We start from the raw sequence: 13575 nt of genomic DNA, 5'->3' as shown, positions 1-13575 counted from the left end.
TGAAATTGTCAACTTATTTCATTCAGATGCCACCTTGTCAGATCTGTCACATTTGCTAGATTCCTGTTTTCTCTCTCCAGAGCTGCGGGCACTGTGTGATTGTGGAGGAGAGATGCAGACCGGAAGCTTGTGTAATTTTCGTTCATTTGTTTGATCTGAGAGCCCAACAGCTGCTGCCAATTAGAGCATTTGCAGTTGATTAGGAGGGGAGATGGGTGGCCAAATAGTGGACAGATTAGGTAGCGCACCCGCCGCTCTCCCCCTCGCTTTCTGTGGGATAATTGGCTGTGGGTGTCGCCCTGTTGAGAGGACTGTGGGTAGAACTGACACTGTATAAACTGTCTCCTTATCATTCACATTATGTTTCTGTCTGTCTCTCCGTAATGATCATTACATTTCTTTTTTGCTGCAGTGTAGACTTGGAAAGGTTTGGTTGAAAGGAGTTTGGGCAGGAAAGCACAGCAGTCTGAATTTCCATTGGGCCGCAAGCTATCGCAGTTATTTTCAGAGCGTGTGTTGGTTCAGCGTGGTGAAACGCAGTGTGATGGGAATAGCAGGACGATCGGGCTGGTTTGGATGGGATAGCTGAGCTTGGACTCATTGTCCGCCCAGACAGTTTTGCACACACACTGCAGCTGCAGCTTATGTAAGCCAGCGTCAGAGCTGATTGACAAACCTCATGTCTCGAAAGTTTTGAGGCCTGTCCACTAAAGTATATTTCTGTTTGGTTTATTATTGAATATTTTGTCCTCATTTCCTATTTGATAAATTTACTTGAAGTAAACTGATGAACAGATGACGGATTTAATGGAAAGCAACTGCAAGAATGATATGGTCTTTGTTTTGCAACTGGACACGGCACATCCTGCTAGGAAAAATAGCCACCTTTGACTGAACGAGTCCACTTTTCAGTAACCGCTTAGGACATTTTCTCCAAGGAGGTAGTTCTGCCTTCAGAATTTCAAAGAGAAAATAATTGACAATAGTGTAAAATAAAACAAATATGATATCAATAGTGTACATATGTTGCACAAATTGGCCTGAATGCTCTGGAAATGGACTAATTACAAAGTAAACAGCTCAACATGTTAATTCAAACAAGAAGTGAAGTGAGCTGGTTTTAGTGACTGCTCAGGTCAGGTAAATTGGTTAAAGGTGCAAATTCATGCTTGCGATCATTACGCTTCTGATGTTTTCTGAGAACTTTCCTGATTCTACCATTTTAGTTCTTTAATTCAATCCGTGTGGCTGTTTTCAATTATAATTGTCAAATAAAAACTTATTATAGAGAGAGAATTTCCCAAGCCTTTTTTTGTTTGTTTGTTTTAAATGGTCAGTTACTTTTTTTATTTTATTTTAATTATAAGATTATTGAAATCTGTGTGGCTATTTTAATTATATGTATAATGTTAATTATTATAAAGAGATTTTCCCAAGTCTTCTCTATGATTTAGATGGTTTTGCTTTTATTTTATTTAAATAATGTTATAACTAATATGCTTGCTTGATTGAATGATCCTACGCCAATCTCTACACAAAAAAAAAAAAAAAAAAAAAAATATATATATATATATATATATATATATATATATATATATATATATATATATATATATATATATATATATATATTACTTGGTTGCCATATCTGTCCCGTCCAAGCTGTTTGGATAAAGTCTCTTATTTCTTTTAGAAACAGTGAAAAGTTTATTTATAAAAAAAAAAGAAAAAATAGATTTTGAGGTAACTTGGATTTGTTGAAGACAAACGTATGAAAATATTGATTTCTTTTTGGTTAAAGGTATATGTAACGGCAGTGTAAACATCAAATAGAAATGGAACACAAATTTGCATCAGTTAAAAAAGCAGGAACAAATGCAGCAATATCACTTCCTGTGTCTCTTCTAAGCCTGTTGGCTGTGATCTGTTTTTACAGTGAAGTTGTAAAGCTGCCCACGTGCCCTGAGGGTCCACTCGTCTTCCTCAAGCCATTTCCCCTGAGCTCATGCACTTTACTACCCGGCATTAAAAAGATACCTTCAACCGCTGCTTATTTCCTTCTCTGTTAACCTCTTGCAAACAGCCTGACCCCAGAGCACTTCTACTTAACTGTGTTCAAAGACTCCTGCTCGTACTGTATGAAAAGTCATCCTGACCTGCACTGCCGGAAAGTGCTTTATTTGGATGCCATGTGTGTATCAGGTGATTTCAAGAGGTCAAGTGATCTGTGTTGTGTGTTTGTGTCTTCAGGTTTGGTATCCACCCTGTGGCTGGTCGTATGCCGGGCCAACTGAATGTACTGTTGGCTGAAGCTGGTGTGCCATATGATATTGTGCTGGAGATGGATGAAATCAATGAGGACTTCCCTGGTATGATATCCATTTTTGGTGCTTTTGCCATCATCTTTTGGGATGTCCATAAAATCCATAATCTTGCTTTCATTATCTGTCTATTTTTCAGAAACTGATCTGGTTTTGGTAATTGGAGCCAATGACACAGTTAATTCAGCAGCCCAGGAGGACCCCAACTCGATCATTGCTGGCATGCCCGTTTTGGAGGTCTGGAAGTCCAAGCAGGTAAGCATATTATTTGTTTTTTAAAATCAGGCAACCTTTAAATATAATTATAGTCTTATAAAATCACTGATTTCACATGAAATACACTACCATTAAAAAGGAATGAAAAAGGTAGGGTGCATTAAATTGTTCAAAAGTGGAAGTAATGGCATTTATAATGTGACAAAATTTTAAATAAATGCTGTTCTTTTGAGCTTTTCTATTCATCAAAGAATCCTGAAAAAAATATATCACCGTTTCTACAAAAATATCAAACAGCACAAATGGTTACAATGCGGATTATTAGAAATGTTTCTTGATTTCCAAATCATCATATTAGAATGATTTCTGAAGGATCATGTGACACTGAAGACTGGATTAATGGCTGCTGAAAATCAACTTTGCCATCACAGGAATAAGTTACATTTTAAAATATATTAAAACTGGTATTTTGAATGATAATATTTCACAATATTACTGTTTTTACTGTATTTTTTAATAAAAAATGCAGCCTTGAGCATAAGAGACTTGATTAAAACATTAAAAAAATAACAATAGTGTACATGATAGACTTCATATTCCATATGTTTCAGGATTTACTTTTATGGCCCAGCTGTAATAAAAGCCAAGATAGCAAGAATTGCCCTCAGGTTTTGTAATACAGACCATCCCTCATTCTCCCACCCAGAGCGATATGAAAATCTCGATCCCATCCCCACAGCTGGTTCCCACTGTAACCGTGCTACAGTCCAGGTGTGTCTCCAGCAAGACAACCTCACGCTGCTTTCATTAGCGCTGACTCGCTCATTCTGGAATGATGACATTTCAGAGCATCCGACCAATACTTTCCCTAAAATGCAGGGCTGGTGTTCCTCACCACATGACAGGCCCGTTGCGGCCAGACCTTCTCTGGGGAAATCATTCGGAGTACTGGGGCTTGACGTTTGCAAACGCGCAAATACGTAGACCTTCTCCCACGAGCAATTGCGTGTAGCTTGTTAACCTGTTCCATAATTCTGTATGGAATTTACAAACGCTAGAGCTTTGAACCAAAGCCTTCCTTATTTGTAGCAACTTGGATGTGTAGCCAGGTCTCAACGAGGGAAGTCGACCAACTTGGAACCTAGCGACGCTCTTGATGACATGATAGCGCAGCCGAATCTGAAGTTTCCCTGTCAATGGTCTCCGTTGATTTTGTTATCCTCAATCTCGTGCAACATCCACCCCTGCTGATTGCTCCCAGCCTTGTTAGAGACCTTCATGTGTAACCTCATTCCCAAATGAAACCAGCTGCCCTATGAATAATTTAACAAAAGGATGTTGTCCTGTCCTGGGGGATGCTGAGCCTGGGTAAAGTGGTCACATGACTCTTTGAGAAGAGGGGCTGGGTTTGTTTGAACGCCATCCCGATCACCTGCCTGGCATCGAACATCTGCAGGGCTTTTGAGGGACAGATGATGATATTAAAAGGATCCGCCTGCTGATTTTGAAGTCTCAAGATGAGGGTCATTTCGTTCCAAATATCTTTCAGTGTATTGAATAACACTAAAGCTAGACCAGCGGCAAGGGCTCTCCTCTCTGGTTTTACTTATTCAATTACCAAGTGTTCCTCCTTCCCAAACAGATGCTCCCAATCAAAGCGCTGCTCTCGACGATTTTCCCAGAAACTGCTCGGCCTAAAAACTGGTGTTTGAGACACTAATGACTCTTAATTTTGCAAATGGCAGATACTTAAATAGCCATTACATGTTGGAAGCTTAGGCTCTTTTTGCGCCCTCTTGTACAAATCCTAAAGCCATTCTCCGCCACTTCATGTGCAGGTGCATGCAGTGTTTTTACAGACATAATGCTGAAACGGATTGTATTAGCTGATAATTTCCATTTGATAATCTTAAAGGCAACATACAGGATTTTATTTAATGTGAATTTTCCAGCTTATTCCATAAAGTATCGTTCTTTGTTCCTCAATGAGACAAAATGCATCCAACATCTGTTTTCATCCCTCCAGGTCATCGTGATGAAAAGATCTCTGGGAGTTGGCTATGCCGCTGTGGACAACCCTATCTTCTACAAACCAAACACATCCATGCTTTTGGGAGATGCCAAGAAGACTTGTGATGCTCTGTCTGCCAAGGTCCGCGAGGGCTAGAGAGAAAAGAGAAGATCTGACCTTGCTTTGCACCAGATGAGTCACAGAGATGAGGAGATCGAACAAATCCAATAAACCCTTAGATATAAATTAGCACTAATAGGATCAAGCTCTTAATGACACTCTTTGCCCATTTTGATTATTAAGCTGTAGATATATGTAGTTTATTCAGTATTTCCAGAACTTCTGTTTATTTTTCTTTTCATTAAATGTTGATCAAGTTCAAAGGAAAAAAAGCATTACAGCATCACATTAATTAGCATTAATAAATGAAGCCAACCAGTTCTCATCTGGTTTTGTATGTATTATAGTTAAATTTTTATATAACATAGCAATCTGTTTTTAAAAACAAAGTTTTTTTTGGATAGTGTTAGCATACATATGACTCATTTGAAAGCTATAGACAACTCCATACTGTATGCTTTTTTCCCTTTTTCTTGCTTAATTGTTTATTTCTTGTGAACTTACCATGTGCATTAAGTGACCAGCTGGTGGTATATGGTGGTGTTCTAAGCAAGGAATAAACCTTTTTAGATACAGCTTCAGAGGACCATTTCGCAACATTTCCCAGCAGGATCGCTGCTGAGATTAATTAAAGTACTAGCTAATATCACTAAAGATTTATGCACAGAATCCCAAACACCTGTGGCTCCTCCACAAGATGATTTGTATTCCCCCAACCACTCTTAATTCAAGCGAATGTCACTGTAGTGGTGATGTTAGTATGAGTAGTTACTGCATATCTGCCCTGTTGTGCTCCCAATTTGTTCTCAGCAGTAATCCTCTGCAGTATTTGACAGGGATTTGAACAGATGTACTGTACTTTACCAACCGGGACCTAATGAAATAGATCCCATGAGATACAGGAACCAAGACAGACCATTACAACGACCCTACCTCTCCACAGTTTCAACTCGACCAAAACAATCCCTTACCTCCCCGATCTCACACTCCTCCGCTAATGTTCGCCTCGAGCTGGGCTGCATTGGGCACATAGTTTGTTCTTCGATGTAGATTATGTGGATGTAGGAAGGTTCATCGTTCTTTGCAAATAAGCTGCAGCTTAGATGCTGAATATCATTTGATTCAGGAATGTTTTAATATGAGAAGGGAATCAATTGCTGCAAGGGAAAGGAAGTATTTATCAAACATCATTTGGGTTAATAAAGAGTTTTGCATTCCCTCCCGCTTCTTCAGGATGTGTTTGTGTTGACAGGCTCTTGCGTAGAAACGATGCTTTGATAATTCTGCTTAGACGCAATACATGGGAGGGAAGAGGGTGAATCTTCAGATGTTTCATTGTGCCATGGTGAGGAATTAATGTCATACTGTGAAATGTTTTTTTTCTCTCTTCACTGTATCACAGAGCATCCCTCTTAATAAACATCCTGATAAGAGAACTGATGGCACGAACGATCATTCTTTTCTCAATATCGCATGCCTTCAATGTTGCGGGCACCACAATGCCTAGATTGGGCTGTTGAAGAAGCCACTTGCATCTTCTGATGAGTGAATATCTGCGCACAAGTGACAGTGATTACCCATTGTCAGTTTTGTGGTTACCTGAAGTTTTTCCTCCCGATTACATCTAGAATTAAGGGTTGAGATGTTTGATCTGATCTCAAGTACATGTGGGTTCTTTCACCTTTGCAACAAGTGGCACTCTCAGACATGATGGTATCTCCACGCATCTTCTCCCAATCTCTCTTAAGAGGTGAGGGATTATTGGGAAAGTGCTTCAAAGCGTTATAAAAGGCTTCAAACAAGCTTTTATTCATTTATTTTCTGTAATGGTATGGGACATTTGTGACTTATATGGCAAAATACATTCCAGCCATTACAAGTTCATTCATTTTTATTTTGGTTCTCCGTGTCTGGTCCATCTATCAGTTTGAGCATTTTATGTGCTTTATCTCTTATTTCCAGTGTCCTGGAAGGTCTTGTAGATGTTTGTGGCCACGCTAATAGGTTTTGCAGAGGATTTCTGGCCTGATGTTTCTCCTCGCTCGTTCTCTGTAACAGTGCCGAAAGCAGTTTAAATGGGCCTTCATGACTGTTTCATTACCCTAAAAGTTATCTCCAGTGCTGAAAGTGCTGAACAACACCAGATGAAATATGATTGGAACTAGCTAGGCACACTGTGTTTCTTAACCACAAATGTGAAAATTATTGTGTGGTTTGTCTCAGTGATGTCAAAGGATGTGGCTTTTTTTCCCCCTGCTGGACTGTTACCCAATCTACATTCCTGGAGCTCATCACTGATGCTCCTTTCCATGGATTATCTGCAGCAGAGATGTAGGTTGAGTAGGATCCAGTTCCATCATATTAGTGTGTTCACACTAGACTTTGTGCTCCATTCACTTCCATTTGGTATGCACTGGATTCACATGCGTACCAAGTTTGGTGACCTGCATATTTGTAGATAGAGTTGTCAAAAGTACAGACTTCAGTACCAATCGGTACTGAAATTTTAAAATTGTGACGGTTTGAGCGCTGTAAACACCTCTGATTGGCCATTGTGTTCACACGCTCATCAGATATATCTGTGATTGGCTACAATGATCAATGCACGGGAGTGTTTGAAAGCACACAGAAGTGTTTGAATTTGAGAGCAGGAGCATTTGAAAGCAGGCGTCTATGAGCGGACTGGTCCGCGATAGACGCCTGCTTTTAAACACTCCTGTGTGTATCCTTGCAAGCGCTCGACGAAGAGTGTCATTGACTATTTACAATGTTTTTGAAGCGTTGATCATTGAATCCAATCACAGACATATCCGATGAGCACGTGAACACAATGGCCAATCAAAGGTGTTTATGAATCCACTCAACAGCGCTCAAAATGTCACATTTTTAAAATTTCAGTACCGACTTCTTCTGACAGCTCTATAGACCCCCCCCAAAAATTGACACAATATGGCAGAATTAAAAAAAAAAAAAAAAATCTATACTGATCAATACTTCGTTGTAAGCCTATGGGCTTTTTATTTGCCTGTGAAGTTAACAGCACATCTGTCCTCAACAAGCCACATAATTTAGGGAATTGTTCGTGTATGGGGTGATACTTGTTCCAAACTTTAGCCTTGTCTTGGCAAGCACTATTAAAAAGTTTCATGCCTGCACAGAATCTCTTAGTTTGTATGGTGGCATCTTATCTTAATCTCCAAAGGAAGCTGCGACTGCAGATAAAAGGGATGTCTAACAGTTGATCACTTCTCTATATGTCCTGAATCATGCCCACCTGTTCCACCTGTTCAGCTCTTTTAACAGTTTAAGTATACAGAGCACCAGATGCAGCGCATGCAAATCCCTTTCATCATCCAGCCGGTTGAACATTACTCTGATTTAAAACACGGGGGATGGCTGTGCACAAACAGTATCTCCAAAGTCCTCTTCTAAGCTGCTGTGCAGATGCTCTTAAAAGCATTCGTCCAAACCAGATCACTCTTAAAATAAAGATAAATGTTGACAAGGTACAACCCTCGTCGTACCATATCCTAGCTATTAGGCCTGACGTTTAAGAAACACAAACTGTTCAAGTGTCCTTTTAAGATACTTTTATTGTCTAAATTCCCTGAATCTGAAGCTATGGTTAAAATGGAGCGGTTAATGTCAAAGATGTAGAGCTTTTCTTCTTTTCTTTTTTTTCCTTTTGAGGTTTTGCAGAGGAGTTCTGGCCTTCTGTACAAAGGAGCTTTTAGTAAACAGCGCACAGTATTTGGCAGCACTGTTATCAGCAATAGGGTGTATGTGAGTTTGTATATTAGAAGTGGAGAGGATATTACATGTTACTATGCGTGCATGTTGTCTGATAGCAGGTCGTCATTTAATAGTGGACTGTTTTATTGATGTAAACGCTTTGTACTTATTCCATACTGTAGGTATATAAACTAAAGATAACAAATGTAAAGGTGCTATAAGGACAGTCTCTTTGAACTACCCCACTTCAGTGGTGCTGTTGAATTTCATGCCTTAGGCTGTTGAAAATCTGGGAGTCTGGATGTATTTTGAGTTTTAGGGAAAAAATAAAAAATAAAATGTGAAATAAAGATTGAGGTCAAAAATCAAATAAGCAAATTTGTAACACCGTTTAAATGAATTCCTTTAAACTAAAGGTCAGATTTTCTTGCTTCCATTGAAGCTCAAGATGCTCTTTAATTGGATTGTCTAAATATTTCTGGATCACATGACCATCAGGTTTTACACAAACTTGTGGAGATCATGCAGTTTGAATACTGCGAGGCAACCTTGCAGCTTGAAAAGGGGGCAAACCAAATATTCAGAAATTCATGTTGATTTTTTTTTATTATTAATAATGTAATTTATGGCAAAGCTGAATTTTCAGCAGCCATTATTCCAGTATTCAGTGTCATGACCCTTCAGAAATTATTCTAATATGCTGATTTGGTGAAGTTTTAGCTTGTTGCTTTTGATCAATGTATGCGTCCTTGCTGAAAAGTATTCATTTCTTTAAAAAAAAAAAAAAAACTGACCCTAGACTTTTGAACAGTAGTGTATCATATATAGCTGTGTTTATGTAGCTACATATAGCCGGATGTTCACAGCTGTGGTGTTTTGTTGTGTGTAAAGTTTGGATCAGGACTATAATGTCCAGGCTGCAAATCTCCTGGTCTTGAAAGTGTTTGTGCAGTATTAGCCAGGGACAAAATATTTACGCCAGTATGGTTAGGGTTGTTTTAAACTTGGAGCCACATTGTGATGTTAGTTCAGAGAGAATGCCTGACTGACCTTCACACAAACCTCAGACACGTCTATGTTACATTACCATAAAAGTGTGCAATTTTTTTTCTTCTTCTTCTGAAGCGTAGAATGATAATGTCACTGAATTTACCATCTCACTTTTATGAGAACAGGGCAAGTGGTTATTTTGAGTCTTCACCAGCAGGCAGTGCTGTTTCTGAGCTGTAAACAGATGGCTTTTTCATTGACAGTGTCTTTTACCTCTTCACATGCTTTTGCTCTATTAGCAATAAGATCAGATCGCTGCATTTTAACTGCAATATATTTGTTGACAATATAATAGCAAATAAAGGTGCAGATGAACTGATGAAAATTGTAGATCATAAATTCTTCAGCACCTCCTGAAATGTCACATTTCCAGAAAAATAATAGACTTCCTACAGTGTCTTGAATGAAACATTAGTCACTAATGTTACTTAAAGCTGCAGTCCGTACGTTTTGCCTCTTTGTCGCCATCTCTGCTTGAAACCTGCAATTGCAGTTATTTGTGGAATTATTATTTACATGGGTTGTGCATCAGCACGGCTCTTCGGAATGGATGAATCTAATGTTTTAAGGAGTATGTGGCTGTCAGTCACTACACCAGTGGATATTCACTGTACTTCGGAATCACAGATTCTTCGTCTTTGAAGTGTGACCAAAATAAGAATTTTCACTGGAAAATGTCAGCTGAACAAGTAACATGTCTGCCACTTTTGTTCTGACAAACTGAGGAAAAAAAGCATTACAATAACTCGCTCTACCAATGGTGATTAAATCTAACGATCGCTTGGCTCATGTCACATCAAACCATGCCAAATTATTGTTGTTATACTGTGTTCTCAAATTGTTAATGTCAACAACATCAGTATTGTGTGACTACATGTATTTGGTGTGAATCTTTTGCTTTTGACTACATGAATCCCCAGTTGTCACTAATGATTGTCTTTTGGACCTTTCTTGGATTATAATCCACCATCAAAATGCCAAGTTTAATTATTCCAGTTGCTGTGAGAATAGGACTATGACTCCTTTTTGTATACAGACTTGACGTAATGACGCAAAGGTAGGTATTTCCCGTGGAAACCTACTTGTACTAGTGTTGTCAAAAGTACCGACTTCGGTACCTAGTCGGTACTGAAATTTAAAAAATGTGACGCTTTGACAACACTAACTTGTACCACTCAAATTATAAAACAAAGATAGTTTTATACACTGGCTGGCTTATGATCATTTTTAACCCAAAAAAGGTTACGGACTGCAGCTTTAAGAACATGACAAGCATCTATATTTGACTTCTAAATATTGGACTCACAGGACTTTAAATCTATGTTATACGGCAAATACACTGTCAATGATACAATCCAACCATGTCTTTGTTGACAGAATGAACAGAACCATCCATGTCTTTCAAGAATAGTTAAACCCCTCTGTTTTGTGTTTGTCAAGAAGCTAAATGTACATCTTAAGAAAAACAAATAGGTAATTCATGAAGACAACTTTACATCCCAGCATTTAAAGGCTTATTTGAAGTATGTCTGAGATGTGAAGAAACATAAACTGCTGCTTTTTTCTCAGTACATTGTGTTTGTTTCCTTACATACAGGATCTGTACAGTAGTGAGGAGTTGATCGACGCTGGCCAGGGTGTTTTACACGGGCCGTAGCTAACCGCACAGCTGTTTGAACCAGCTCCAGACTCCGTAAAACAACTCATACGAAAAGTGTATTAAGGATTAATGGATCTTTTCGGGAATTGGCAAGCTTGTTTTGTTGCCTCAAAGACTAGATGAACAGAAATAACAATGAATTGTAGGAATGTCATGACATTAGTATTGTGGTAGCATCTTGTTCCAGATGTGGTCAAGATAAACTGAATTTCTTCATAGCTTGTAGAGGATGGCTTTTAGGTTGGGTTTATTAAGTTAAATCCTGAGAAACTGGGCATGTAACATCCAGGTCTTTTGTTATTAGATACATTTTGACATTCTTGAATGTTTGCTAGTTACACATTGTGAGAGATGAATTATGATAGACATTCCTTGACAATGTGCTCATTGTGAAAATCAGTTGAAATGCTGGTCTTGTGGTTTAAAGAGCTGTGAAGTGTTTAGCTATTTCCAGTCAATGCCATCACTCAACACTGTCCCTCAGCAACATCTCCGCAATCCTTATCTCATTCCGTGACATGGCAGCCACTTTGGATTGTCAGGAGAGGTGCCTCTTATCTGCCGAGTTCAGAAGATTTCCGTGAGAATCCCTCAAGAAATGCCTGAAAAGAAGCCTTGGAATGGAGTCGAAATCCCACAGGATTTATCTGCCAGAGGTATCCTGTATCTGGGAGGCCTGGAGAGCACCCTTTGTGTCTGTTCTTCAGGTATGTATGTGTGTGTGCGTCTGTGTGACGGTAGATTTGAAGAGTAAAGTGGAACAGATGACCTCCATTTCATCTTGTTGTTGGGGAGAGCTTTGAATGCAAACAACAAATAAATAATCTTTCTTGTTTTTCCTTCTGTTACATTTGGGAAATCTAGCTTAAACTTGTAGCTGTCTTTTGGAACAACTGGTTTCTAGCTGATCCCAAGTTGGTTTTAAAGTGCTCTAGGCTGGTTTTTAGTTGTTCCAATGTAGCCATTAACTGGTCCAAACTGATTTAAGTGGTTTACACTGGTTATTAAATGGCCCAGACTGACCATTAGCTGACTTTTAAGTGGTCCAAAGTGATCATTAGTTGGTCTAAGCTGGTTATTAGTTGGTCCAAGCAGTGTGTAAGTGGTGTAAGCGAGTTATTAGCTGGTAAAACAGCCACCATGTTGCAAAATTCAGCTTGACCAGCTAATGAGCAAATTGAACAAATTAATAACCAATATTAAACAGCTAATGACCAAACTGAACCCACCCACACTGTAAAAAATCAAAAGTTGAGAAAACTTAAAAGTTTAAGGCAACAAACTTCAGCAGAGTTGAGTTTTCTCAACTTGTTGTATTCAGTTTATACAACAAAAAGTTGAGAAACCTCAAAAATCTCCTAAAAAATCAAGTTGAGAAAATCTGCTTAAGTTTGTTGCCTTAAATTTTTAAGTTCTCAACTTTTGATTTTTTTCCCCAGTGCATCCATATCCTTCGACAATAGTTAAACCCTACTGTTTTAAGTTGAGAAGTTAATCATGATGACCAAATTGACCAAGTTAATAACCATTTTTAAACCGCTAATGGCCAAATTGAACCAGTTAATAACCATTTAGTACCAGCTAAGGACCCGAATGAACCATGTTTGGACCAGCTAATGCCAGCTTGAACCAGCTAATGACCAAACTGAACAAGTTAACCATGAAACAGCTAATGACCTAACTGAACAAGGTAATGAGCAGTTTGATCCAGCTAATTACCAAACAGACCACCAGTTAATGACCAGTTTGTACAAACTTTGGTAACACTTTACATTGCATGCGCATTAGGTTGATCCAGCCTGAAAAATACCTTTTTTTTTTTTTTGTCATGATTTGAGCATTTAGAAACCAAATTTATGAGACTGTTGTCACATTTCACTGGTGATTTCAAATATGAAATTTAATTGAAAGCTTGGCAAACAGCTTTAGAGAATTTTATGTTTCCCCATTCAAAGAGATAGGAGCTGCACTTGGATGCCCGAGGGGCGTTTCAAAGATAGCCGCTGAGTGAAATGACTTGTCTTAAAGGGACTTTGCTATAAGTAACTTTGGAAATACATGCAATTTATTCTACTAACCGAACCCTAACGACTAACGGTCTACTAATACTACAATGAAAGTTGGTTGACATGTAGTTGCAAAGTCATTTATAGTTAGTAGAATGTCTAAAGAGGACCATCGAAATAAATTGACATGTAACCGAAACGTATGACCTGAACAAGTTAATAACCATTGTGAGAAGTTGAGCCAGTAAATGACCACAACTGACAAGGTAGACCTGCAGGTAGGTAGGTGAGGGTCTCAGAGCCTGGCAATCACACAGGCTGGAGTAAAAGTGATGGGAGAACAAATGACAGAGTGCGCAGACTCTTTGGAATCATGTATCAAGAGGATAACCACCGCCGTGTCAAAGGGAGCCACCGCTGGCCAACACAAAAGAACGACTGACACCAGAAAAGAGGGAT

At 38.8% G+C, this 13575-nt stretch overlaps 1 protein-coding gene across 1 annotated transcript in view; it reads left to right on the top strand.

Annotated features, from left to right (window-relative positions):
• The window catches only part of nnt (nicotinamide nucleotide transhydrogenase), a 47331-nt gene extending 41227 nt beyond the window's left edge, over nucleotides 1-6104 (top strand). Inside the window, exons 20-22 of the mRNA XM_048165542.1 lie at nucleotides 2251-2369; nucleotides 2461-2576; nucleotides 4564-6104. Of these exons, the coding sequence (XP_048021499.1) occupies nucleotides 2251-2369; nucleotides 2461-2576; nucleotides 4564-4704 (376 nt within the window). The 3' untranslated portion in view covers nucleotides 4705-6104. The remainder of the gene's footprint in view (nucleotides 1-2250; nucleotides 2370-2460; nucleotides 2577-4563) is intronic.
• Nucleotides 6105-13575: the final 7471 nt, after the last annotated feature.

The sequence above is a fragment of the Megalobrama amblycephala genome, linkage group LG18, assembly GCF_018812025.1.
Source record: "Megalobrama amblycephala isolate DHTTF-2021 linkage group LG18, ASM1881202v1, whole genome shotgun sequence".
NCBI lineage: Eukaryota > Metazoa > Chordata > Actinopteri > Cypriniformes > Xenocyprididae > Megalobrama > Megalobrama amblycephala.
This window is presented reverse-complemented; position numbering and strand designations above follow the sequence as displayed.